Raw genomic sequence first — 27,684 nt, 5'->3', positions numbered from 1 at the left:
TTGTAATGAATGGGGAAATGGGGACTGACGTATGCCATAAAGCAAGTCAGAACATTTGTAGTTCATCGTGTGGCAGGGTTCCTGCCACCCTCCTCAAAGTTGCTGAGTGCCAGTGAAAACGACACACACCCCCTTATGACAGAGGTGTCATTGTAAGTCCATGTATCATCCCAAAAGTTATGAAAATATTTTATAAAGGTTGAAAAGTTACTTAGTGCTGCTTTAAGTTTATTTAATATAGGCATGCACTTTTGAATAAAAATTCAAAAGTGTTATTATTTTGATTTTAAAAATGTATCATTTGACAGCACTAATTCAAATATAATCAGGGTTAGCTGTTATACAAACCAAATGTCCTACTACTCTAACAGTATTAATTATCCTTAAATGTTTTGTTTATTATGTTTAATTATCATTAATCTGTAAAATTGTATTTCTTTTATTGAATTATTTTTATTTACGCACGTATTTATCATTAGGATTGTGATTCTATTCATTGTCATTTCACATGCACAAAAAAAATACAGGGTAAGGAAATGTGGTTGAACATACAGTATTGATGTACGTATGTACAGAATAAATCATTTGAGTATTTACAAAGATACAACTAGATGAAATGTATAGAGATTAATGTATAGCACAAGCGATGATATGAAAACGCCAACTACAACTATATTATAGTACATTAATAGTTATGAGTACAGTAATCCATCGTTTATTGCTTTTAAATGTACTTAATAATAAATGAATTTCCGTGAAGTAGGAACACTTATTTATAAGTCTAATATTTTCATAGCTAAAGCATATTTTTCAACATTATGAGAGCCCTCTAGACATGAAACAACACCGTTTAGTTACCTTTGCACTCATAATCGAGAAGAAGGTAATGCTGCCTTAACCTGAGCCAATCACAGACCACAATACTGAACAGTACACTCTGATTTGTTGGGTCTTATCTAGTGGCCAGTACTAGTGTAGTACTGCCATTTATATGCTTGTAATTTTTTAATTTAGGGCAAAGATGTTGCGGAAAATGCTTAAAAAAACTAAACATTATACATTATTATACGTACCGGTACACAAAACTAATATACATTATTATGTTTCAAACATACAAATGTGGAAAATCAGTGTGAATATAATGAATGGGATTTGTGGGAGTGAGAGTTTAAAAGGGAGACAGAGATTAACACCTATTTTTTATTTTATTATTGCACAAGCTATCTAATGCTACACATTCTAGAAAATGGTGACACTTAAACACAGGAAGTAAACAAACAATCAATATTGGCTGAAACATGAAAAGAATAGGATCAAACAAGCTGCGCTTCTTCCTGTTCCTCTTCGCATTTCATTAAAACACGTGATGCTTGTTAAATGTAACTTGTTAAGCATACATATAAACAAACAACACCGGAAGCATTATGACACAAAAGCAACAATGGTAACATCTCACTCACTGTATGAATGTCCCATCCAGAGGGAGGGACTACCTGTCCTCTGCACCCAGTGGTGGTGAGCGTGTGCAGCAGGGTCCGTCCCCAACTGGCTGGCACCCCCAGGCATCAGGAGGTGGGAGGTTAGGTCACCGTGGCAGCCACTCGATGGGTGAATCCTGGCAAACTCCACGCGGTCCTTGCTGTCCCTTCACAAACGGAAGAACTTTTGTCATTATCCTAATGATCTCTCCTATTTCAGTCACGATCGCCATTACATTCATTATCACCCCTTGTGATCTTCATTACCACGGCAACCATTATAATCATCAAGAAAAGGATGCGTGACAGCGGCCATCATCTTGGCATTGCTCTATACTTTTTTTTTTTTTTTTTTTTTTTTTACCATAATAGGGCTACATAATAAGAGTCTGATACTTCAGAGACATTTGTATTAGTGTCCATAACATTAATGCATTGCAGCTCATCTGAGAGAAAAAGACTGAGGAAGAAGAGGGAGTGTGTATGTGTGTGTGTTGGGTGGTACGGAAATACTACATCAAAGGCTGAGTGGAGTAAATGGAGTGAGAGAGGAGGGTGTGAAGAGACAGAGAGCCTCAGACCAAAAGACATATAATAAAAGAACTGTAATTTATCTGTTGAAAGGGGGGAAAACATGTATGTCTAGAAGTGTTCATTCATGCTTTGGTGTTGGTGAATTGGAAAGTACCTAATGATAAGCTCTCTGTCTCTGTCCAGATGATGAAGACTGATCTGATCCTCCGCCATCCTCTTCCTCTCCTCTGCCCCCCGGCCAAGTGGATACATAGGACGTGACACTCCTGGGACACAAACATATGTATAAACAAAATTGTGCAAACGAGGGGTTTACATCGTGCTTTGAATTTTTTTGAAATGCATATTCTACATGTTTATAGCCTGAATTAAGTTTTATTTATTGTATTATATGTATTACAGTGCAATATTTGTCTTATTTCCTATCAGAACCTACTCAGTGGTCTTGTGGTTAGAGTGTCGCCCTGAGATCGGTAGGTCGTGAGTTCAAACCCCGGCCGAGTCTTACCAAAGACTATAAAAATGGGACCCATTACCTCCCTGCTTGGCACTCAGCATCAAGGGTTGGAACTGGGGGTTAAATCACCAATATGAATCCCAAGCGCAGCCACCGCTGCTGCTCACTGCTCCCCTCACCTCCCAGGGGGTGGAACAAGGGGATGGGTCAAATGCAGAGGTTAATTTCCCCACATCTAGTGTGTGTGATTACCAGTGGTACTTTAACTTTACTTTAACTTTAGAATTATGTTGTAGTGATCAATAAACATTCTCCAAGTATAACTTCCGTTTTCGAGTAAATGGTGAACTCAACTATGAAAATAACAGTGTTAATCCAGGTGTTCTTCACCGCTGACCACCTTTTGGCAGAACAACTGCCTCATCACTAACTCATCTCCACATTGGTGAGCCCCTCCAACCAGCTATGTCGAATGACAACAGCTGGAAGTAGCATCAGACAGCGTGGCACTTCAGACTAACTGAGCGATCAACAGCTGAACGGACAAAGTGGAGATGAACTCTTTCGAAGCGCTTCATTTTCGACGTCAAAAAAACAGCTATGTGTTGATTCGGATTGCTAACAATCTTAGCTGTGGTTCTTGCAAAACAACAAACATCAGTAGTTTCACATAAGGAAGCACAGGTCTAAATTTGACAGGAATTCCACTGGATGTGACAAAGTATTTCCACGTTGGGGCTGTGTTGTAGGGCCCGGGGGATGGCCATAGCAATGAAGCTTAAATAATCCTCTGGGCTACCAGTAAATCCAGTACAGTAATCTACAGTAGAACACACTCAATGCAACTATATTGGGTAAAACAAGTGTAAAGGTGACTAAAGGGTGTTATTTCATGCTTAGAGGGCTCTAAATATGTTTAAAAACAATTTTTTTTTTTTATTTATTTGACCGTGAAAATATTTAAACAAGGACAATTATAATGTGGTAGGCGCAGCAGCTTGAGACAAACAAAGAAAATCTCTTTTTCAAATGCCAAATCAAATTCTATGTTCTACCAAAGGCAAATAGGTTTATGTTCCCAACAGAATGTATGGTGAGAAAAAACCTGAATTTAATTTGGAAAACATTAAATACATAACATTTCTATAGTTTTTTGTTTTCTGTTGCTTTACATGGAAAAACTGGTGCTAGGTGCGGAGCTTGATACATTGCAGTCTTTTGATTGGTGCAGAGAGAATCTTTGAGCCTTTTTTCCCCTTATTCGAATGATTTGGCTGAGTTTTGACACCGAATGACCTTCCGGATGCAAGCATCCCATTTGTCTGGGCAATGGACATCTCCAAATGCTGGATGTTGCTAGCAATCAGAATGGTTATGCAATAAATTCCCTGCTGCGGCATCTGCAGGAAAGGCAGAAGTGTGTACTATTTCACAACTAGCGCTGCAATGGGAATGAAATGACACAAAAAAAAAATTTTTCAAACCAAGCTAATCTTCTGACGCAGCTTGATTGAACCCTAATGCTCGTTGGAAAATAACTGCAAATGCAATAAAATATATTCTTTATCTATTTCAAAGTGCAAAATTGCAAATCTAGATCTCGGGTTTGGTGTGCTTGAAAAAAATGTCTGCAATGTAATAATTGGCTGGCCTGTAGAGTCCCCAATTAACATCAAACAGACCAAGAAATGAAGGCTACTCTACACAAAGCACTCATATTTCCTGTAACATAGCCCAAAGCCCTAAAATAGCATTAATTGACTTCCAATGCAGCAAACAGACTATGTCTGACCTTTCATGCTGGGCAGCACTCTGCCCTGTCTGCTGTGTCCAGGGGTGTTGTCTGGAGAGCGATGGGGGGGCCTGGCGACCGCAACGGCGATACCCACCGGAGGCTGGCGTACCTCCCCCTCTCCTGCCTCCGCGGCCTCCCTCCCGCCTCTGTCGCCCTTCTCTCCCTCGTTGGAGGAGCCTCGGCGAGGAGGGAGGGACTGTTTAGGTAGGTCTTGTAGGGTGTTGTTGTTTTTGCCTCCTCCTCTTTCCCCCTTCTCTGATCGCTCGCCGCCCTGCTTGAGGCAGCCCAGGCCTCCAAAGGGGCTCCTCTGGGGAAGCAGCAGAGGCTGCTGGGAGCTGTAGTTCATTAAGTTCTTCATGGCACTGCCCTCTCCTTCTGTGGTATGTGGTGAAGGATAGGGTAGACGAGTACACTGGTTGTCTGGAGATGTGCTACTGAACCCTTTTATTTCACTATTGCGAGCTGATGCATGATAGGAGTCTTTCCTCTGGTCCCCCATGGCGCCTCCTCGTGCACCCCAAGATGTTAACGCCTGACCTCCATCCCTGCCCTTATCTTCTGTACCATGGCTGCTGTGCTGCTGGTGTCGTATCCTTGCAACCTTTTGTCCCTCTCGCTGAACCGTTGACCCTAAACTTCCATCGGAATGAGAACCTGATAGAGAGGAGTCTCGAAAAGGCGCACAGCTGTTCTTGGATGTGGAGTGTCCTGTCACAAGGTGTGGGGCATCTGGTGGAAGTGAGGGCCTATAAAAATCCTCCACAAACTCCACATCTCTGAGGGATGAAGAGGTTTCCAGGCTGCACGACCGCAGCTCAGGCTGAGAGCTCAAGTTGGGATTGGCTTTTGGGAAGTGCTGTGTTTGTTGGCTCCAGTCAGGAGGTTTGTCAGCCTTGCCGTATCCCAGCTGCTGCAAATGTGTCTGGGATTTGTCTTTCTTCTGGCAACTACTAAGGCGACTGAGGTGATGAGAGGGATTTTCATAAGATCCATCGCCATTATTGTCTTCCTTTTTGCCACCGCCTCCTGCGCCACGACAGTCAGGGGTTGCCAGATCCCCCAAAGGCCCCACTGAGGGGACATAGGTTGTGCCTATGACTTTTGCCTCCCTGCTCGACCCCCCAGAAGCCTGATCTTTGGAGGGTACAATGCTAATAGGAGCTGGGGAGCAGTAAAACTCTGGATGTAGATGGTGATGCGGGTTAAGCCATCCACCCACCACCGCCGAGCCCATGTGCAGGGTGTGAGGGGGCGGTGCTGGAGCAGGAGGGGGAGGCATGGAGTAGGAGGCCACAGAGTGAGGAGGTGCCAAGATGGCACCTCTTCTTATACATTCCGAGGAGGCGGTTGAAGAGTCACTGATCCTCATCTCCCCGTTTGTGGGTTCTTTGTAGCAGCGCCTGCTGCTTCCAGAAGGAGTTCTACCCGCTCCACTACAGCTGCTTAATGTGCCCCCCTTCCCACTGCAGCCAGTCTCTGCACCAGAACTGCTGGACAGCTTACAGGCACTCATATGTTTCATTCCTTGGCTCTCACTGTCCTTGTGTCTGGTATCCTCCTCTCTGCTTTGGGGCGTGAGGTGAGGCAGGAGCGCATGGGGAGGATGTGGGAACGCTTTATGATGGAAGCTGGATGGCGTGGCGGCACGGCTGGTCTGATGAGGATGGTGATGGTGAAGCTGAAATTTGTCTTTACTATCCTGGTGGCGCTCCTTGCTGCTGGATCTTTCCTTTTCCTTTGACAGGGACGAAAGCCCTTTCTCGGCTACGTCCCTGTTGCTTTTGGTGTCTGTCTCTCGGCTGCAGGAGCCGAGCGGGTGGCCGGGAGCAGTCCTGGCGAGTAGGGGGAGGTTGTGATTGGTGGAAAGTAGAGGGGGCTGAGTGGGAAGGCCTCTCAGGTAGAAGTGATCTATAGGAGAAGAGAAGACTTCACTGTAAAACGTTTTCATTGTATTTGCATTACTTTCACAGTAACATTTACAGCAATTTACTGTAATTGCAGAGCTGTGATTTTACAGTTAATTTCAATAAAGTTACAACTATAAGCTGAAACTTTACAATTGTCATTTTATTATGATCTAAACGGGTCATAATATGAGGGTTTTTTCTACGTTTAAAACACATTTTTGTGGTCTACATAACATGGATTGGTGCTTTGGTCAAACTTTCGCATAGACCTCAGAGAATATCCTGAAGCCACCAAAGTCTCTCATCAAGAGAAAACAAAACATTCTAGACAAAAAGCCTCTAAAGTATCATTATTTTAACATTTTAAGTAAGTATAATATTTGGGATTTAGATAATTATCAGATGCTTATCATGGATGCTTGCCTCATCTTTAGAGTTCTAAATAAATTTGCTCCACCTCTGTTGATAGATTTTATTAATTTTAAAACATAGTACCGTAGTCAAGTAAACACCAGAGCAGTGACCAGAGGGGACTGCAACGTACAAAGGCGCAGGACTAAATTTGGCCAAATGGTTGGGTCTATTAGAGGCATACAGTCATGGAACAGGCTGCCAGCCCATGTCAGAAACTGTGACACCTATTTAACATTTAAAACTTCACTGAAACACTGGTTGAAAACTAATCAGACATGCACGCACAGTTAGATTATTCACTTGTGTTCTTTGTTTTGTTGTTTGTTTTATTTTTTTGTCCATGGTCTGTACTTATGGTATGCATGTAATGTGTAATATCTTGTGATTTATGTATTATTTTGTATCATGACCTGTTGAATGTTTACTGTATTAACCTGTCTTAGGACAACGGATGAAAATTAGCTTTTGTGCTAACTCTGGCATATTTATATTGTTGCTCTATGTTGATGAATATGCATTGTCCTAATTCAAATACCCGGTAAATAAATAAATAAAATAAATAAATACATTTTATTTTACAGACAATCTTCAAGGCACTTTCTGTCTTTTGAGAATGTGCACAGTTGTATTTACATGCCAGAGTCCTCCTCCACGCCAAGCCCCATTCGACTGCTAGTCCACCTGGTCCATATCGAGTCCACTGACAGATATAAGTTAAACCTATACGCTACTTTTTATTAGAACGGCAACAGCGGAGGATATTAGCGTGCATGTGCATGAAAGAGCCAATCTGCCCCACAACAACAGGATAGAGAAAAAGAAGGAACATAGGCTTTTACGCTGCACACCAAATCAATGTTTTTGCATATTCGATCTGGGTCGAATATGCAAAACATTTTGCAAGTCTAAGACTACATTTACACTGCAAGCCAAGGTGGCCCAAATCAGATTATTTTTTTAATCTGATTTTTTCTATCTGACTGTTTACACTGACTGTTTACACTGTAAATAAAGTGCGATCTTGCAGACTCCAGTACAGTGGTTCTTAACCTTGTTGGAGATACCGAACCCCACCAGTTTCATATGCGCATTCACCGAACCCTTCTTTAGTGAAAAATAAAAGTTTTTTTTTTTTTTCAAATTCAAGACAGTTATATGTTTTTGGTAACACTTTAGTATGGGGAACATGTTCTAAGTAATAAAGACTTCATTTAGAGTTATTTGGTTAGGGTTAGGGTTATAATAAGGCCATGCCGAATAAGGCATTAATAAGTACTTAATAATGACTAGTTAAGAGCCAATATGTTACTAATTTGCATGTTAATAAGCAACTAATTAATGGTGAATATGTTCCCCATACTAAAGTGTTACCATGTTTTTTACTGGTGCACAAAATGAACCATGCATGAACATCACCTTGTTCAAACAACAAAACCAACACAGTGCATAAACTCACAACAAATTACACACCTGCAAATCAGTCTGACTTCTGCTGTTTCCGTATAAGGAGAAGTTTTTATTTACACGATGAGTCGGGTGTGTTTTGACCGCCGCCAAACCCCTGAGCCCAACTCACCGAACCCCTAGGGTTCGATCGAACCCAGGTTAAGAACCACTGCTCCAGTATAAATGTGCACATGCCCCAATGTGACCCGAATGAGGCCCCTGTGTCACTTAAATGCGCAGTTTGATAAAGTGAAAACAAAGGAAGCTCACCTGATTCCGTAAATGATCAAGGAAGTCGCTACTACTTTGCAAAATAAAAGTCGCCACACCTTAAAAATGTGTGTATTTTACATAAAAATAAAGTAATACAATGTATGCATGAATATATATAGTGTCATATATTTGGGAGTGTTCTAATGTTTTTATAGCTGTTAAGTAGAGGAAACATAGACATCAGTGTGGATCTACTTAACTTTATTTTTCAACTCACTTATGTGAACAACTTACGCAATGTACGTTACATGTACAAACGTAAGCAAGTAAGCCACAACGTACATGTCATTTGTAGTCCTTCAACAATCGTTAATCAACTTATATAATATATCTTCATATATCAGGGGCCTGTGCCCGTTTATACTGGAGTCTGATAAGGATTACATTTTACTTGCAGTGTAAACAGTCAGCTGGAAAAAAAACAGATTTCGGAAAAATCATATTTGGGCCACTTTGACCTTATTGGCTACAACATAAATAAAAATGGCGAAACTCGTGCAAAGCTCTTCACGTAAACCTCTACCACATATGGAGATAGCTGCTGGCGTAACTAAGGCAAAAAAACGCCACTGAAGTCTCAAATTCTAAGGTTTGTTTAGAGCAAGTTTGCAAGAATGCAAGATTGTTTTTTAAATATCTCTCCCTTGCCTGCATAATTTGAGTTCAAACATTCGGAACTTATAGGGATCCCAAATACACAAAAACAGCAATAAAAGTAGGTTTTGCATAATAGGACCCCTTTAAGAATTTACAATAGTTTACAATAATTTGTTGTGATTTTACAAAGGACTATGATTAGAGCATTTTACTGTAAACTAAGCATTAATCGCTGTGAAATATAAGGGTATCATAATTTTTACAGTCATTTGTTGTCATGTTCCAGTACATTTTGATTACAATATTTTACTGTAAAATACTGTGAAATATAAGCATATCGTAATTGTGATTACAATATTTTACTGTGGGAAAAATAACTGTTAAATGCTGTGATATCCTGGTAATTTTTTACAGTTGGCTTGAATTTCTCCTGTTATCACGCAAGTATGGTTGCATCACCAAAACGTACCTTTTTGAGTTTCGTAGAACCGGTGCTGTCTATACAGGCTGCTGCTGTGGTGATCCAAGGGACTCATGGGAAGGAAAGGGGAGGTGAGACTTCCTGAATAGTTGGGGTACCCTGTCAGAGGGAGGGGAGAACATTGATATTCAGCAGCTCTCTAAACAAACTTTCTACAATCTATCATGAAATTGCCAAATTGAAAAAAAAACAAAAAACAAAACAAAACACTGCTCAATTCACTTTTGCACAAACATGCCACATGACTTGACATTATTTACAGTGGACAAAGTGGTGACAAAAACCACAGCAGTCAGCTACTGCCAAGTGTTTGCAGCATTTAACCAGAAGGAATTTGCTCTCCTAAACACGTTTCCCCCTTAAAACCAAGACAAATAGTATGAACCATCACAGCCCCCTCACACACACACACACACACACACACACACACACACACACACACACACACACACACACACACACACACACACACACACGCAAAGGAGGTCACTGGGAGGTAAAATGGTCGTTCCACTCTGTTCCCTCACTTCAAGGACGTTAAACTGCTTTGTGGAATGGAATAGATCTCGGTGGTGGTGCTGACTAGGGACACAACCATTCTAGAATTTGACTCTACAATTATAGTCTGAGTAATAATCACGATTTCACGATTATGATGCATTGATACATTTCAGAACAAAACTTTTGTAAAAATCACAGACATTTCTCAGATATTTTATTCTGATGTTATGTCAGTGTTTTACACTTGCTATATGAACTTACAATGCCTATATTTTATTCAACACAGACAGGAAGAAGCAATCTAACGTTAAATGGTCACTGAATGAAGTCCTTGACAGGAGTACCTGTTGCTGTTTGTTTACACTAAACTCCATCCAGCTATTTTCTACCGCTTGTCCCTTTCGGGGGTGCTGGAGCCTAACTCAGCTACATTCGGGCGGAAGGCGGGGTACACCCTGGACAAGTCGCCACCTCATCGCAGGGCCAACACATTTAGACAGACAACATTCACACTCACATTCACACACTAGGGACACTAGTGTTGTCAATCAACCTATCCCCAGGTGCATGTCTTTGGAGGTGGGAGGAAGCCACGGAGGGAACCCACGCAGTCACGGGGACAACATGCAAACTCCACACAGAAAGATCCCGAGCCCCGGATTTAACTCAGGACCTTCTTATTGTGAGGCACATGCACTAACCCCTGTACCACCGTGCTCACACTAAACTGACTCAATGCTAAACTACTGATTGTAAGTGACATCTTTATACTCAACTAAAGTATTCATTAAATAACTTGCCACAAACATAACTGTCTTACCTCTACTTTCACATGTAAAGCTGCACCATATTGGAAGTATAGATTGTTCAGCCGTAACCGTTCTTTTGGTAGGTTTCGCAAATGGGTGAGCCATAGTCTTAAATGACTCCTTGCTCATTTTTTAAGTACCCAAAATGTTCTCATACTGCTGATTTCTGCTTTTTTTTGGTGGTAAAAGTTTGCTGCTTTGTTCTGCTGCCATTTTTTTTTCTCATAGGGATGTACGGTATACCGGTATTAGTATAGTACCGCGATACTAATGAATCATATTCGGTACTATACCACATCTGAAAAGTACCGGTCCGCCACCTCCGCCCGCCGTCGTCACGTCGTGTCATTGCTGGTTTACGAGCAGACGAGCATGTTCGGCAGTGCACAATCACGGAGTACGTACAAGCAGACACAGTGTGTAGACAGAAAAGGAAGAATGGATACATTTTTGCTTAAAAACTAACGATAAAGGTGAAGCTATAACACTGAAACACCCTCAAGAAGAGGTGCTTTAAGACATGGCTAGCTAGCTAGCGGCTAAAGTCCAGCCCCAGTCTGCAGTGTTTTAGTTACTTCTAAATCACTAATCCTCGCCTCCATGGCAACAAATAAAGTATGTTTCTTACAGGTATCATCCCTGCAGGACGAGGAATAGCTAAACATGCTTCACTACACACCGTAGCTCACCGGCATCAAAATGTAAACAAACGCCATTGGTGGATCTATAACTAACATCCACTGTAATGATACCAAGTACAGAAGCGTATCTAGTCGATACTACTATGATTGTGTCGATCATTTTTGGCATCACAACATCTTCTTTTGTTTTTTTTTAATTTACACTATTTACACAAAACTCAGGAAATATGTCCCTGGACACATGAGGACTTTGAATATGACCAATATATGATCCTGTCACTACTTGGTATCAGTATGATACCCGAATTTGTGGTATCATCCGAAACTAATGTAAAGTATCAAACAACAGAAGAATATGTGATTATTACATTTTAACAGAAGTGTAGATAGAACATGTTAAAGGCGAAAGTAAGCAGATATTAACAGTAAATGAACAAGTAGATTAATAATTAATTTTCTACCACTTGTCCTTAATAATTTTGACAAAATAATAGAATGGAAAATGACACAATATGTTACTGCATACGTCAGCAGCTAAATTAGGAGCCTTTGTTTGCTTACTTACTACTAAAAGACAAGTTGTCTTGTATGTTCAATATTTTATTTAAGGACAAACTTGCAAAAGGAAACATATGTTTAATGTACCCTAAGATTTTTTGTTTCAATAAAGCCAACAACGCAATTTTTTGTGGTCCCCTTTATTTAGAAAAGTACCGAAAAGTATCGAAACAATTTTAGTACCGGTACCGGTCCCGATACCAAAATAATGGTCTCGGGAACAACACTAGTCTCTCGATAGGTACGTATAAGTGTGCGCACTGCTGGTGTAACTTTGTGTTTGTTCCGTGCAGGTTGTGTCGAAAATAACCGGCCTGCATAATGTCCGTTCATAGCGATTGAGGAAGACTGAAACACACGATGTAGTAGAGACTTTATGATTAAATAACTGCAACATTTTGAATGACAGTTAGTAGTAAAAAAAAAATGGTTCATCGTTACATTCCTAGTGCTGACAAGGTGTAGAATGGAGTTTGTCTGTGTGGCCGTTGAGAAGGGGGGCATTATCTGCAGCAAAATCAAAGCAAGGCAACATACAGGAGGGCACCCATCTCCACTTTAGGGTGGACCAAAAGGCTTGAATGGTGTTTGTGTGCGTGCTGTGTTCTTCAGCAGCTGGTTTCATGCCCCACAGAGTGTCCTTGCTGGCCCGTTAATTGGCAGCCGTTAAAAGTTTAATGGTGGTGGCCAAAGTAAACAGCACTCCATAAAAACTCATCCTACGCATTCCAAACTGCAGAACCACCAGCATGAATGTGGAGGGGGGGCACTCAAAGCGTCTGCATGTTGATGCGGCTATGTAAATGCAACTCCACTCTGTGTGTGTGTGTGTGTGTGTGTGTGTGTGTGTGTGCGTGTGTGTGATTACTCTGAATGGTTAACAACCACTGAATCTAAATGGCAACAATTAGCCAAAAGGCTCTATCAGCCATCTAAAGCCAGTTTCCCGAGTAATGACAAGTGATAAAATTCAGGAGGGTGCGAAGTAGAAGAGAGGAACAAAGACAGCAGAGGACGGAAAAAACCAGGAGGGAGACCAAAAAGACGAAGGGTTAGAGATTGAATACATGACAAAGAAAGAGTGCAAGTAAAAGAGACGCCAAAAGAAGAGGGCCTGTCAATATGAAAAGCCCGTAATGGGATGTTGCTGCCATAAGGCGTACAGAGAGGTGTGTGTGCGTTGTTTGGAAGAGGCGGGATGGAAGATGAAGGGGGGAGTAAAAGGGAAGCAGAGAGCTTTGAGATGGAAAAGATGAGAGGACGGCGGCAAAGAAAGTAAAGAAGGAGCCATGAAACAAGGACAGGTGTGGAAGAGGGAGAGTGTGCAGACAAATGTGTGTGTGTGAGAAAATATGTCATACAACTGTGCATTTCTGCTGTGCAGGAGCGTTTCTTCGGCGAGGAAGTGCGTGCGTGCGTGTGTGTGTGCGTGTGTGTGTCTGTCGGCCAGGTCTCTCCTCTTTGTGTGAGCTCCACACTTCACTCTCTGGACACTAGCCAGATGGCACGGCGCCCGGCGGAGCTCCCTGGCTTGAATTCTTAAAAACAATCATTTGTAGTGTGTCGGCGTGCTCGTGAATGCAAGTGTGCAGACACACACACACACACACACACACACATGCACACGCTCATACATGCCCACACACACACACACACACGTTCAGAACATCGAAGCTGAGGCACACTGACACAAAATCTGTCTGATAGGCAACACACACACACACACACACACACACACACACACACACACACACACACACACACACACACACACACACAGACACACAGACACACACACACACACACACACACACACACACACACACACACAGTCTCCATTGACTGCCGCTGCTCTCTGCTCTATTCCGTTCCTTCTTTCTATGAAGCTGATTTATAAGACAGCCACTCCAGGAGACATTAGCGCTCATTTCCAGGGCTTAAATGTTGCTATTTATTGCCGGATGAGCTACAAATGAGCCGGTTGTGTCTTTTTAAAACTGTAACGCTGCATCAGATTACCGCGCTCCGACTAGTTTCATTTGAATCTGTCATAAACTGCCAAAAAATATATATAATAAGTGCGTTCATTGAGATACTGTGACGTTTTCCCTCTCTATTATGCTGTTTCTGTACAGTACAATGTGTAATAATTAGCAGAGTTTAGTGTCGGAATTAAAAGGCCTTTGACACTGCAGGACTGCATAAGGTTTTCATTTTAATGGGCTTCACTCAATGATTTTAAGTGTTTTTGGCTACCACATGCAGACATTCACAATGCTAAGGTAACCCATGCAAATATGTGCACATACGTGTCTTGTTTGTTTTCTGTGTCCACTAAATGGTGGCAACAAAGTTATGTGGGGAAATATGTGCACATGTGCTTGAAATTTGACAAAAAATATATTCGTATTTAATGATAATTATTACAATTACATAATTTACTGCGATGTCAATAGAAGTATTTACTGTGGCAAAAGTTTAATATAAACTAAATGCAACAATATAGATTTTTACACTGACTCGCTTCTGCTTGAACCCACAGCAAGATGAAGTCAAGTCACTCACACATACACATATACCTGTAAGGTATACCCCTGGAAAGCACAGATAACAAAGTCAAACTCATTGTTCGACCACAAACGGTTAACTGTCAAAAGAAGACACAATGTGCTGGTGTAGATGCACACAAATGTGTGTGTGCCTTTCTGATCAGGAAGGGTGCCGTTGGAGGTCGGTTTGCCCACAGGGGCCCCCTGTAAGTTGGGCCCCGGACTGAGTGGGAGGGACTACCTCAGGAAAGCATGCATGGTGGAAATAGGGGTAAGGTTTGTTTGTGTGTGTGTGTGTGTGTGTGTGTGTGTGTGTGTGTGTGTGTGTGTGTGTGTGTGTGTGTGTGTGTGTGTGTGTGTGTGTGTGTGTGTGTGTGTGTGTTCTAGATAAATGGGGATAAGGGTTTGTTTACAAAGACACCAACTGAACACTTGATTAGGTACACTTTCACAAATTAATATAGTCTAATACAGGAGAACTGGCAAAAAAAATCCACTGTCATATTTGTTGTGTTATTTTTAGGGCTGTCAAAATAATGCGTATTATTTAGATGTGCTGAAAAAAAAAAAATCGATTCACATTCCAATCGCCATTCTAATTTATTCTGACTCTAAATTGATTCATAATTGTCAAAAATCAATAATTGAAAATACCATATGTATATATATTTTTTGATAATAAAACATTTTTTGGCAACATCTGTGCTTGCTTACTGCACATATACATCAGCAGCCGAGAGAAGCTTTAATAACATGCAACCTGTTTTGAAAAGGTTTCATTATCATTTTTATACCAAACATTCTGGGGTGCTGAAAAAAAATGCATTCACATCCAAATCGCGATTCTAATTTATTCTGTTTCTAAATAGATTCATAATTGTCAAAAATGTATAATAAAATAAATAATCTGCATGTATACTGTATACGTTGTGCGATTCAGAATCGATTCTCTTTTTTTTTTTTAATCGATTTTTTGAATTCATTTTATTTTATATATATTTTTTTTAATTAATCAATCCAACAAAACAATACACAGCAATACCATAACAATGCAATCCAATTCCAAAACCAAACCCGACCCAGCAATAAACAGAGCAATTGAGAGGAGACACAAACCCGACACAGAACAAACCAAAAGTAGTGAAACAAAAATGAATATTATCAACAACAGTATCAATATTAGTTACAATTTTAACATAGCAGTGATTAAAAATCCCTCATTGACATTATCATTAGACATTTATACAAAAAAAGGAGAAAAAAACAATAGTGTCACAGTGGCTTACACTTGCATCGCATCTCATACGCTTGACAACACACCGTGTCCAATATTTTCAAAGATAAAATAAGTCATATTTTTGGTTCATTTAATAGTTAAAACAAATTTACATTATTGAAATCAGTTGATAAAACATTGTCCTTTACAATTATAAAAGCTTTTTACAAAAATCTACTACTCTGCTTGCATGTCAGCAGACTGGGGTAAATCCTGCTGAAATCCTATGTATTGAATGAAAAGAGAATCGTTTTGAATGGGGAAAGAATCATTTTTGAATCGAAAATCGTGTTGAATTGAAAAAAAAAAATCGATTTTGAATCGAATCGTGGGACACCCAAAGATTCACAGCCCTAATATATATGTATACAAAGAATACATATATTTACACAGATTATGTATATATATATGTATATAAACATATACAGTATACATATAAACATACAGTATATATATAAACATACATATATATACATATATATATATATATATATATATATATATATACATATATATATATATATATATATATATATATATACACATACATACAGTATATATATATATATATATATATATATATATATGTGTGCATATATATATATATATATATATATTTATTTATACTGTATATATGTGTGCATCTATATATATATATATATATATATATATATATATATATATATATATATATATATATATATTTATACTGTATATATGTGTGCATCTCTATATATATATATATATATATATATATATATATACATATATATATATATATATATATATATAGACAACCGTATATACACACACACACATATGTTAAGAGATATATGTATATATACATATATACATACAGTAGGTATATATAATTACGGTACATATATATATATATATATATATATATATATATATATATATATATATATATATCCATCCATTTTTCTACCGCTTGTCGCGGGGGGTGCTGGATATATATATATATATATATATATATATACACACACATACACGTATATATGTATTTGGCCGTCAAAGTTAACGCCATCGAGCCGTGCCGTAGCGGGGGGAACTTGGCTCCAGTTCACTTGCTACTAATGTGCCACAAGTGAGCAGAAAAGGACAAAAGGAAGTCTACCTTATAGAAATATCAGGTTCAAAGCCATGGTAAGTTGTTCTCCTGACAAGAAATACAATTTTTTCACATTTTTGCAATTAATTTTGAGTTAACTATGAACAAAATGTGATTAATCGCGAATAAATATTTTAATCGTTTGACAGCCCAAATATATATATATGTATATATATATATATATATATATATATATATATATATATATATACATACGTGTGCATATATATATAATATATTATATTCCAGACTGATGAAAATGAACCCTTTGATCATTTGATATTATATATATATATATATATATATATATATATATATATATATATATATATATATATATATATATATATATATATATACAATAATTTGACAGCACGACTTATTTTATTTATTTTGATAACTTTAGCTGAGGGGGAATTATATTAATTATGAGGCAAACTGCATTAATTATATAATTCCAATATCAATAAAAACGGAGCATCATTAGGATCATCACCAGTTTGTGCGGGTCTACCGATTGCAGCGGCTAGTGAGTGTGTCGGGCACACACGCACACACACACACACACACACACACACACACACACACACACACACACACACACACACACACACACACACACACACACACACACACACACACACACACACACACCTGTAAATTAAGCCTACCATAAAGTATATCATTATGTTTTAGGGTCGAGTCTTGGTTTGAGGTTAAATGTCGACTTCAGGAAATGAATGCAAGTCAATGTAATTTCCTCTGAAGCCATGGAAATTGTACACCGTGTGTGCGTAAAGAGGGTGTACGACCTCATAAAAGCCTCAAAGTGGGTCAGGGGGCGAAGGATGACAAGTAGAAAGGAAGTTAAAAAACGGTGGCTGTTTACTGAAAATAGTCATGTTGATAGTTATTACACCCATTTTGGAGGTCAGAAGTAGAACAACTTAAACACAAAGCCACATGCTTCCAGAGCCAGATGAGTTGTGCGCGTGTGTATGTGTGCGAGTGTAAGTAGTGTCATTTAAAGCATCACAGTTTGTTTGGCCTCAGCTCACTGATGGTTAAACCACTTATGGCTCCATCGCTATCTAATCCCAAAACCAAAACCTTGGATTAACCAGAGATTTAACGCCATGTGTGTATAAGTGTGTGTTGTGTGTGTGTGTGTCTGTGTTACCTTCGTGTGAATGGGGGAACCAGATAGGGGAGGCATTGGAATGGGGTCCAGTCCTATACGAGGGAGAGGATGGGGAAGAAACGGGTCCCGAGGGATGGGACGGGTGGGAGGGCGGCGACCCCAAACTGCTGGACAGGAAGGAACCCATAAAGGAAGCACCTGAGAGACAGAGAAAAAAAGGTTAAAGGTTAGATTTCTGAACGCTGCTGATTAAATTTGGCTCTACAGAAGAATGACGGCATAATAATTAACAGAGCATATGTGCAGACAAACTTCCACTTCCTGTCCCTCTAAAAAAAACTAAACTAATAAGAATGTGGATGACATTTTCTCCTCGTGAATCATTTAAGAATATTGTGTTAGTAATATTTCCAAGCAACGCTGTTTAAAAAAAAAATTATGTGACCTGCCCCTGAGAAATGAATCTCCTTAATGTAGATTTGTACTGAAGATGTCTCAGATACATACTATTTCCCTCCCGAACTCATTAAAATACTGCTAATATGAAGTCATTTACTTCCAACGTAACAAATGTCCAAATCATTATGATGCTAATGTGGCTGCTAATAGGGAAAATAGCATCCCTTTCATCACCATGGCAACTCCAGATTACCTACTTAAGTAGTTTCATATAACGGTGGACCAACTAGGACAGTTCTCCTTATTCATCTTAATGTAATAGATTTTTTTCATGTTGTGGTACCTCAACTTAAGAGTGTTTTGAGATAAGCACTGCCTCCCTGCTCATTGTTATGATTTAAGTTGCAAGCAGAAATTAGAGTTACGAGCATCCCCGCCATCAGTTGGTGTAGCAAATTACGAGCATCCCCGCCATCAGTTGGTGTAGCAAATGTCACGGTGAACCCCCCAAAAGATCCGCCCAAAAAATCTGGTGTTACTCGCTTACAACTAGAGATGGCCATAACTTTGATTTCCACATGAGAAGGAAGAAAGTGAGTGTGAAAGACAGGGCTGAGAAAAAGTGGATGATATTCAGTGAATTAAAAAAAAAAAAATCCCCCAAACTGACAGAATTTGAGCGTATCACTGCTATTCTGCACCATACTGAAGCAGAATAATGTTAAAATATCTTAATGGCATACTTTTATCCATAAGAATATGTAAAAGCTGCTGATGGTGTGCTTGACGGAGACGCAGCTGGAAGAAGATACCGTAGAAGTCCACTCTCCAAGGTAAATAATGTACACTATTATTACGTTAATTCTTAAAAATACTGTAATTCTTATTTACTTATTCATCTATCCCACTCCACACAGCGTTCTTACACAGCTAATCTCGGTCCTTCCCTAAATATAAATATTCCCTATTTCTTACTGTTTTCCTTAATAATTTAATACCGTACATACACATTTGTACGAGTATGACAAAAAAAAAGCTCCTTCAATCCTAGTATATTTATTTCAGTTGTCCTTCGCACTTTATTGCTGCTTCACCACATCACAGATTCTAGCATACTCTACAATTTTTGGGGCTCGTAAATTATGCATTTTTTAACATAAAAACAAAAATATCAACACTAGAGTAGTATGGGCCATGAGTGCTCTGTTCAGGAATACTATTCAGGATTAAAAGAGTGTAAAGGGGACTAAAGGGTGTTATTTCATGTCTAGAGGGCTCTCAATATGTTGAAAAACTTACTTAGAAGGTTATGAACAGGTTTTAATGCTCTAGCTATGAAAATATTGGATTTATAATTCCTACTTTGCGGAAATTCATTTATCACGATCATATTTCAATTAATTTCAAGGAGAGACGTTGATTTGAGATACATGTGTTTTCAGTTAAGAGCTCCGTCGCAGAACCAATTAAGCGCGTATGTTGAGATAGTATTGTAATTGTTCTCATCTTAGTATTTCCATTTATCGATCTCATTAATATTTTTTATATTATCTAATTAATTGTATATATTTATGATTTATTATTAATTTTTTAATCTTTTTTTCTTAAAGCTATCGGTCAATTGTTACATCATTCTAAATGTTGTGTCTCTGTTGATAAGGACATGGTCACATTCAAACTAAGTAAGTGCAATCTCTGAGACATGGAGGAGGGAGTACTGCATACGGTTGAATAAAGTCTGCTTCTTTCGGCTCCTTTTTGGACATTTTGAACTGTGCAAGACTAAATGTGATGTTCCTCGATGTAACTTGTTAAGCATGTTTGAAACAAATACGCCATTAGCATACCCATATTGTTGCCTTAGTTTAAGGCAGGGATGTCAAACATACGGCCCCTTGGGCCGGATCAGGCTCGCGAACAGGTTTTACCCGGCCCGCGGCATGAGTTTGCTAAGTATAAAAATTAGCCAAAATGAAAGAAACTGCTGTTCTAAATGTGTCCACTAGATGTCACAATAGTAATTATTTGTATCTTTGTAGATGATGCTACATATGTTAAAAAAAATAAACCACATGATGTTAGTGCACCTGTCGGGGAAAATAAGCTAACTACTAGAGATGCGCGGATAGGCAATTATTTCATCCGCAACCGCATCAGAAAGTCGTCAACCATCCGCAATCCACCCGATCTAACATTTGATCAGAATCGCATCCGCCCGCACCCGCCCGTTGTTATATATCTAATATAGACGATGCAAGGCATTAGTGAGGTTATAAAGCTTTTGCCTGTTAAAGAAAGGAGACTGATCCAATGCAGCACAGACATTCGCGTGCCACGCTGTCACGACCCAGACGCACACCAGTGCGCAATCATATGGGAGCCGCGCTGAGCGCACCTCCAAGCGCGTCTCGCTGCCGGCGACGGCCGGGTATGGGCCCGACGCTACAGCGCCATCCATTTTCAGGGCTAGTTGATTCGGCAGGTGGGTTGTTACACACTCCTTAGCGGGTTCCAACTTCCATGGCCACCGTCCTAGCTGCTGTCTATATCAACCAGGGTGAGCCCCACCCCTTTCGTGAGCGCACTGCGCGCGGAGTGACCCCTGTTACGCGCCCCCGGCAACAGGGGTGGCGGGCAGGTAAGCTGCGCGGGCGGAGTGACCCCTGTTACGAGCCCCCGGCCACGGGGGTGGCGGGCAGGTAAGCTGCTTACCTGCTGCGCGTGACGCCGGCCGCGGCGAAGGCAGACGAGGCGGGGTGTCGGTGCGGTGGGCGCGGTGGTGACCCTGGACGTGCGTCGGGCCCTTCTCGCGGATCGCCTCAGCTACGGCTCCCGGTGGGGCCCTCTCGGGGGAAGGGGCCTCGGTCCCGGACCCCGGCGAGGCGTCCCTTCTCCGCTCCGTAAAAGTGTCCATCTCTCTTTTTTTTTTTCTTCTGTTGTGGCATATGCTGCAGGTGCCTGCTCGTTTTTCGTATGTGGGTAACAACATTTAACTATGTATATATATTTCCGAATTGGTTTAACTGCCACCCGCCTGAATCTATTTAAAATCTAATTTTTTTTTATTTCAATCACCCGACCCGACCCGACCCGCGGATAAAATCAAATTTTTTTTAATTTCATCCGCCCGATCCGCGGATAATCCGCGGACTCCGCGGTTGTGCCCGCAAACCGCGCATCTCTACTAACTACATAAATAACATCCTGTAATTTGATTTTGATATTATTTTTTATCTTGATAGATTGAAAATTAACACCTATGAGTTGACTGATGAACATTATCACATAATTTGTTCAGAAAGTATAAGTAACGACAAATAAAGATAGAATACTATTAACCGCAATATGTAACCGTGATTTTACCAGTCCGGCCCACTTGGGAGTAGATTTTTCTCCATGTGGCCCCCCATCTAAAATTAGTTTGACACCCCTGGTTTAAGCCATGCAAAATAGGTGAAAATGTCAAGACTGGAGTCACACTGTTAAATGTTCAGCATGCATTCCAGCATGCTTTTCCATTGCTACAATTTATTAAAACATTATTATTATAAAACATGAATAGGATTTTGGCCTGTTTTTCTAAGACAGAGAATCCCTTCCACAGTTTAACGGTGCGAGCGTGACCGTCTAAATCCGCTGAAGTGGTGAGCGAACGGGCTCGGTGTGTTCAGTGCGGCTGGTTTGAATGCATCTGCACTTATCGGCGTGCTCTCATTTGGCGGAACAACCTGAACAGTTGTCGAGGGGAAGGAAGAAACAAATCCACAGGGAGTCAGGTAATTAGTCGCTGGATGGGGAGACAGAGCGAGTGTGGTGGGTTGGGTCGTTACCCATAAACACTGCCTCGGCGAGACAATTACGACAACACTTCGCATCCGAGCGGTGCACACGCACACACACACACGCACGCGCACACACACACACACACACACACACACACACACACACACACACACATCCTGAGCTCCACCACAACCCAAAAGCCTAGACAACCAGGCAGTTTGTTCATCTTTTACGGATTTCAACAAGATTGTATACAATTTTACTCATCCAAGCGTGTGGAGCTTGCTTTGTGCACATGCTTCCCCAAGCGGTCCTCAAAGTTTGAAGCATGAAATGTCTTGTTAGGGTGAAGAAATACAATTTAAGGTGGAGCTGAGGGTACAGCCCAGCTCTTAAATGATTAATTTATAGATTAATATAGATTTATAGATTAGTGCGTGTGCCTCACAATAAGAAGGTCCTGAGTTCAATCAACACTAAATTGGCCCCTAGTGTGTGAATGTGAGTGTGAATGTTGTCTGTCTATCTGTGTTGGCCCTGCGATGAGGTGGCGACATGTCCAGGGTGCAGCTGAGATAGGCTCCAGCACACCCTGCCACCCCGAAAGGGACAAGCAGTAGAAAATGGATGGATGGATGGATAGATTAAAGGTTCCATGTTATAGTATTTTTCAGCTATTTTAAGCATGTCCCAGCGGTCCAGTCATTGTATATCATACATACAATGGAGCCGAGATGCTGGAATGTAGACAGTCTAAAAGTGTATTTTCCCATACACTTTGTGGCGGGCCGCCACAGATAAATTTGGACCACCACTAATAGGTTTGAAGCAAAGGAATTCTCCATGTTTATGCATGTTTATGTGGGGACACTTTTTTGAAACCTTTTGTTTTGAAAGTCTCACTTTTCTTGCTGATGTGCAACCAGTGCTTTCTATCCATTCTATTCAGAGATATACTGTATATGAAACATTAATGGCTTCTCCTAAGTGTGTGTAATTACATTTTATAAATGTTCTGATATCAATGGCAGCTGTGTTTATTTAGCCTGTGACTGCTAAATCAATTAACTATCATAAGCTAGACATACACAAAACGTGTCCTTAATTGAATATGGCAGTCTAAAAAAACATTTGTCAATATAAACAAGTAGCAAATACTTATAGTTGCATATTGCTGATACATATAGTCTCCTAAGTAGAAGTGCATTAGAAACGTATCCAGTAACAAACATGTCCGCATCATTCAACTTATTATGAGCTTAACTTAATTAATTATTGTGATCATAAGACTTTGTTAAAAAAAAACCAAATTAACACTCCACTTAAAATGCAAACAGTTTGTCATAAGGTTAGTGTTTTCATACCTGTTCTGGGTAATTTCACTTGATCAAACCTTTGTTAACATTCCACACTAAAAAATAACAAAAGTACATACTTTTATGACATAAAATTTATGTTTTTCATACTTACCGTTGTTCTCTGTTTGACTAATTTTACTTCATCACATTTCTTCTAGCATTCCACACTAAAAGTAGTGCTGTGATTTTTATTAATATCGTGTCGGACTAATATCGGTAATAGCCAACACTCAGGGTTCCAATGTTGGTAATATATCGGAAGGGAAAATGTTGTATCCGGACACCCCTAGTTTATTCTAACATTCAGTGTATTTGCCTAAAATATGGAGGAATAGAGTTTATTTCATTGGATGACAGACACATTTTGTACTTACCCCACCCCCCAGATAGAGTTCAGTCCAGTGGGAATCACTGAAGTGCTTTTAGTAAGCCACACTTTGTGTGTCTTTAATGTTAATTAGCTATGTTTGTGCAGGCATGAGTCCAAAAAGCACTGTTATCTACTTTTTTATACTTCCTTCTGAAAACCAGTGTCCTCTGCGGTGAACATGTATTTTTAGTCAAGTTACAAATAATGGAAAAAAAATTGGCCTGTTATGCAAAATACTAAAATGTCCACTGCAGAGTACATGTACACCAGTTATATTCAACTAGTCACTTTTCCAGAAAGATAAAGACAGGGGGGACAGATTTCTCCCTTCACTATTAGTCTTATTTTGTATATTCCGTGGAACCAGCGTCCTCTACAGTAGACATATGATTTTGGTCTATTTATTTTGTCAGAGTTACAGCAGCGCTCTGCTGTTTTTAAGGACTTTTTTTTAAAATTGGTCAAAGATTATCTCTATGACAGCGCTCTATAGGGTTTTTAGGAATCCACTGCAAAAATGTGAGCCTCTCACAAGCTGTTTTGAACTGAACTCACAGGCCACCAGTTGAATACCCCAAAAGATGACAAAGAGAGGACCTAAAATAGAACCTTGAGGAACACTACTAGTATAACTAAAAAAGTTGAACAAATGACTACTGACTTAAGTAAACAACTCTTACTTACAAAAATTACGTTATGAAAAAATTTGTAATGGACAAAAAAGGAGAGGACTTAAAGGCTTGCCTTGAGGAACGCCTCAGTTATGTAAATCACAAGTTAGGACCCCGGTGTTCTATGTTTGCTAGCAAGGTTAAAATGTCAATGCAAGGATCTGCCAATGTGTTTACAGTGGTCTGGGTTTCTCTATTAAACAGGAGCACTTTAGTGTTTTTTAGGACTTTGCTGCAAAAATGTATGTCTCCCAAGTTTTTAACTGAATTCGGGGGCCGGTGTGCTGTCATTCCTGGGCGGGATTTGGCCCCCATGTAGCTAGTTGAATAGCATTTCTCTAAACCAGGGGTCTTAAACTCAATTTACCTGGGGGCCACTGGATGCAGAAACTGGGTGAGGCTGGGCCGCCAGAAAAGATTTCTTTAAAAAATCTAACATGCACTTTTTAATGAATTCACCTTCTTTGAATGGCTATCCCGCCCTAGCAACATACTTGCCAACCCTCCCGGGTTTTACGGGGGACTCCCGAATTTCAGTGCCCCTCCCGATAATCTCCCGGGGCAACCATTCCCCCGAATTTGTCACAATTTTCACCCGGACAACAATATTAAGGGCGTGCCGTGATAACACTGCCTTTAACGTCCTCTACGACCTGTCGTCGCGTCCTCTTTTTCACCATACAAACAGCGTGCCGGCCCAGTCACATGTTGTATGAGGCTTCTGCAGACACACGTAAGTGACTGCCAGACATACTTGATCAACAGCCATACAGGTCACACTGAGGGTGGCCGTATAAACAACTTTAACACTGTTACAAATATGCGCCACACTGTGAACCCACATCAAACAAGAATGACAAACACATTTCGGGAGAACACCCGCACCGTAACACAACATAAACACAACAGAACAAATACCCAGAACACCTTGCAGCCCTAACTCTTCCGGGCTGCAATATACACCCCCGCTACCACCAAACCCCGCCCCCCCCAACCCCGCCCGCCTCAACCGACGCACGGACAGGGTCGGGGTTTGTTTGGTTTGGTGGTAGCAGTGGTGTGGAGATGTCAGGTGCAAACACTGTTGACATCTAGTAATCAGACAAGAAGCAAGGAATCAATCAGAGTTCAATTTAGCTCATGAGGAGACACGTGTTTTGGGCTGTACTCTAGTTACAGATCCAAACTACGTTCTAAAGAAAAGACCGTGCGCCTCCTCCATTTATTAGGAAATGGCCCTATTACATCACGGTGACTGAGGGCAGGGGGTAATCTCGACAACTCCAGTTAGACACAAACACATGACCATACAAAAATGCAAATATGTTGACACTTGGTGATATTGCCCAGTCTCTGCTTTGTCTGCATCCCGGAACACAATGTTCGGCCTTGGCAGCCAGCAGGCCGAGTCTGGACACAACACTGATAAAGAGGCTAGCAATCTTTCGGATTGCTAGCTCTGCACAAATTGACAATACTTTATAGTATGGCCCTTAAGCATAAAGTTATGATGATAATATATACATAATTATTCTAACAATATTGCAGCCTGAAAGAGTTAGGGCTGCATGGGATTCTGGGTATTTGTTCTGTTGTGTTTATGTTGTGTTACGGTGTGAATGTTCTCCCGAAATGTGTTTGTCATTCTTGTTTGGTGTGGGTTCACAGTGTGGCGTATATTTGTAACAGTATTAAACTTGATTATACGGCCACCCTCAGTGTGACCTGTGTGGCTGTTGATCAAGTATGTCTTGCAGTCACTTACGTGTGTGTACAGAAGCCAATTACAACATGTGACTGGGCTGGCACGCTGTTTGTACAGGTTGTAGAGGGCGCTAAAGGCAGTGACATCACGGCACGCTCTTAATATTGTTGTTTGGGAGAAGACATTCGAGAGAATGGTTGCCCTGAAATTCGGGAGTCTCCCGGAAAAATCGGGAGGGTTGGCAAGTATGATGCTGTCAAGCGCCATTCATATAAAACTCGCGGGCCGCACTAACATTACATTTTCATATTAAGGTGCGGGCCGCAAAATAACGTCTCGCGGGCCGCAATTGGCCCGCGGGCCGCGTGTCTGAGACTCCTGCTCTAAACTATAACTCTGCATTTGTCCAACATATAGTGTGTGAATGTTGTCTGTCTATCTGTGTTGGCCCTGCGATGAGCTGGCGACTTGTCCAGGGTGTACCCCCCCCTTCCGCCCGATTGTAGCTGAGATAGGCTCCAGCGCCCCCCGCGACCCCGAAGGGAATAAGCGGTAGAATGAATGGATGGATGGATGGAAGAGATTCTGTACATCAAATACAACAAAATGATCAAACTTAGTCCGTTCGAAATCAACTGGAATGTAGTTGGCAGAGCTCCAGGCTTCACAGAATGTTAGGATGTGTCGCAAATACTGTGTTTTTTTTGGCGCATAAGGGGCGGGCTCATACAGCTACATACATTAGTACGCGTAACAGACAGTATTTTTTCTTCATGACTTCATGAAAATCCAGAACTTCAAGAAGAGACCGTTTAGCGCCTCTTCCCTTTAAAAATGGAACAAACAAGTGAGGGAGATGATAGATTTTTCTCATGGACACATACATTACAGCCCGATTATTACAAAGGACATTTTGCATGAAAAGGATTTTCTAATGAGGTGTGTCCAAATACTTTTGTCCATGTATGTACTTCCCATGCCCTGTAATTAGTACGAGCAAAACATAAACTCTGATCTATTTTTTCCTGCTGCTTTCAAAAATATTTCTGGAAGATTTTTTTGTTTGCTTTGTGTTTTCTTTTTAAGCTCCAAACCGCGCTTGTACAACCGTAGATCAGCGGCCTCTCAGCCAGTCATAATAAAACACAAGCTCATATGTCTCAGGATGGTTTCACAAGGCCCCCTGGCAGTGCGGGCACACACACATGCGCACTCACGTTTACACACACACACACACACACACACACACACACACGCACACACACACACACACACACACACACATACGCAGAAAAATCAGAAAGAAAATTATACACTCACTAGTTTGCCTGTATCTCATCTTTTATGACATAAAACAGACAAAAGTCCTGTTTTCAGCTAAGCACTACATTTTTAAAGTTACAGCCATC

The 27,684-nt window shown here is 40.5% G+C and overlaps 1 protein-coding gene across 6 annotated transcripts in view; it reads right to left on the bottom strand.

Moving 5' to 3' along the window:
* The window catches only part of bahcc1b (BAH domain and coiled-coil containing 1b), a 182,559-nt gene that overhangs the window by 44,298 nt on the left and 110,577 nt on the right, over window positions 1–27,684 (bottom strand). For all 6 annotated transcript variants that reach the window (XM_061967479.2, XM_061967478.2, XM_061967477.2 and 3 more), the window contains 5 exons: window positions 18,029–18,187; window positions 9,371–9,481; window positions 4,262–6,172; window positions 2,167–2,278; window positions 1,461–1,645 (listed from right to left, as the gene is read on the bottom strand). In XM_061967479.2, the coding sequence (XP_061823463.1) occupies window positions 1,461–1,645; window positions 2,167–2,278; window positions 4,262–6,172; window positions 9,371–9,481; window positions 18,029–18,187 (2,478 nt within the window). The remainder of the gene's footprint in view (window positions 1–1,460; window positions 1,646–2,166; window positions 2,279–4,261; window positions 6,173–9,370; window positions 9,482–18,028; window positions 18,188–27,684) is intronic.

Source organism: Nerophis lumbriciformis, linkage group LG11 (assembly GCF_033978685.3).
Source record: "Nerophis lumbriciformis linkage group LG11, RoL_Nlum_v2.1, whole genome shotgun sequence".
NCBI lineage: Eukaryota > Metazoa > Chordata > Actinopteri > Syngnathiformes > Syngnathidae > Nerophis > Nerophis lumbriciformis.
The sequence above is the reverse complement of the archived record's forward strand: the minus strand, read 5'-3'. Positions and strand labels throughout refer to the sequence as shown.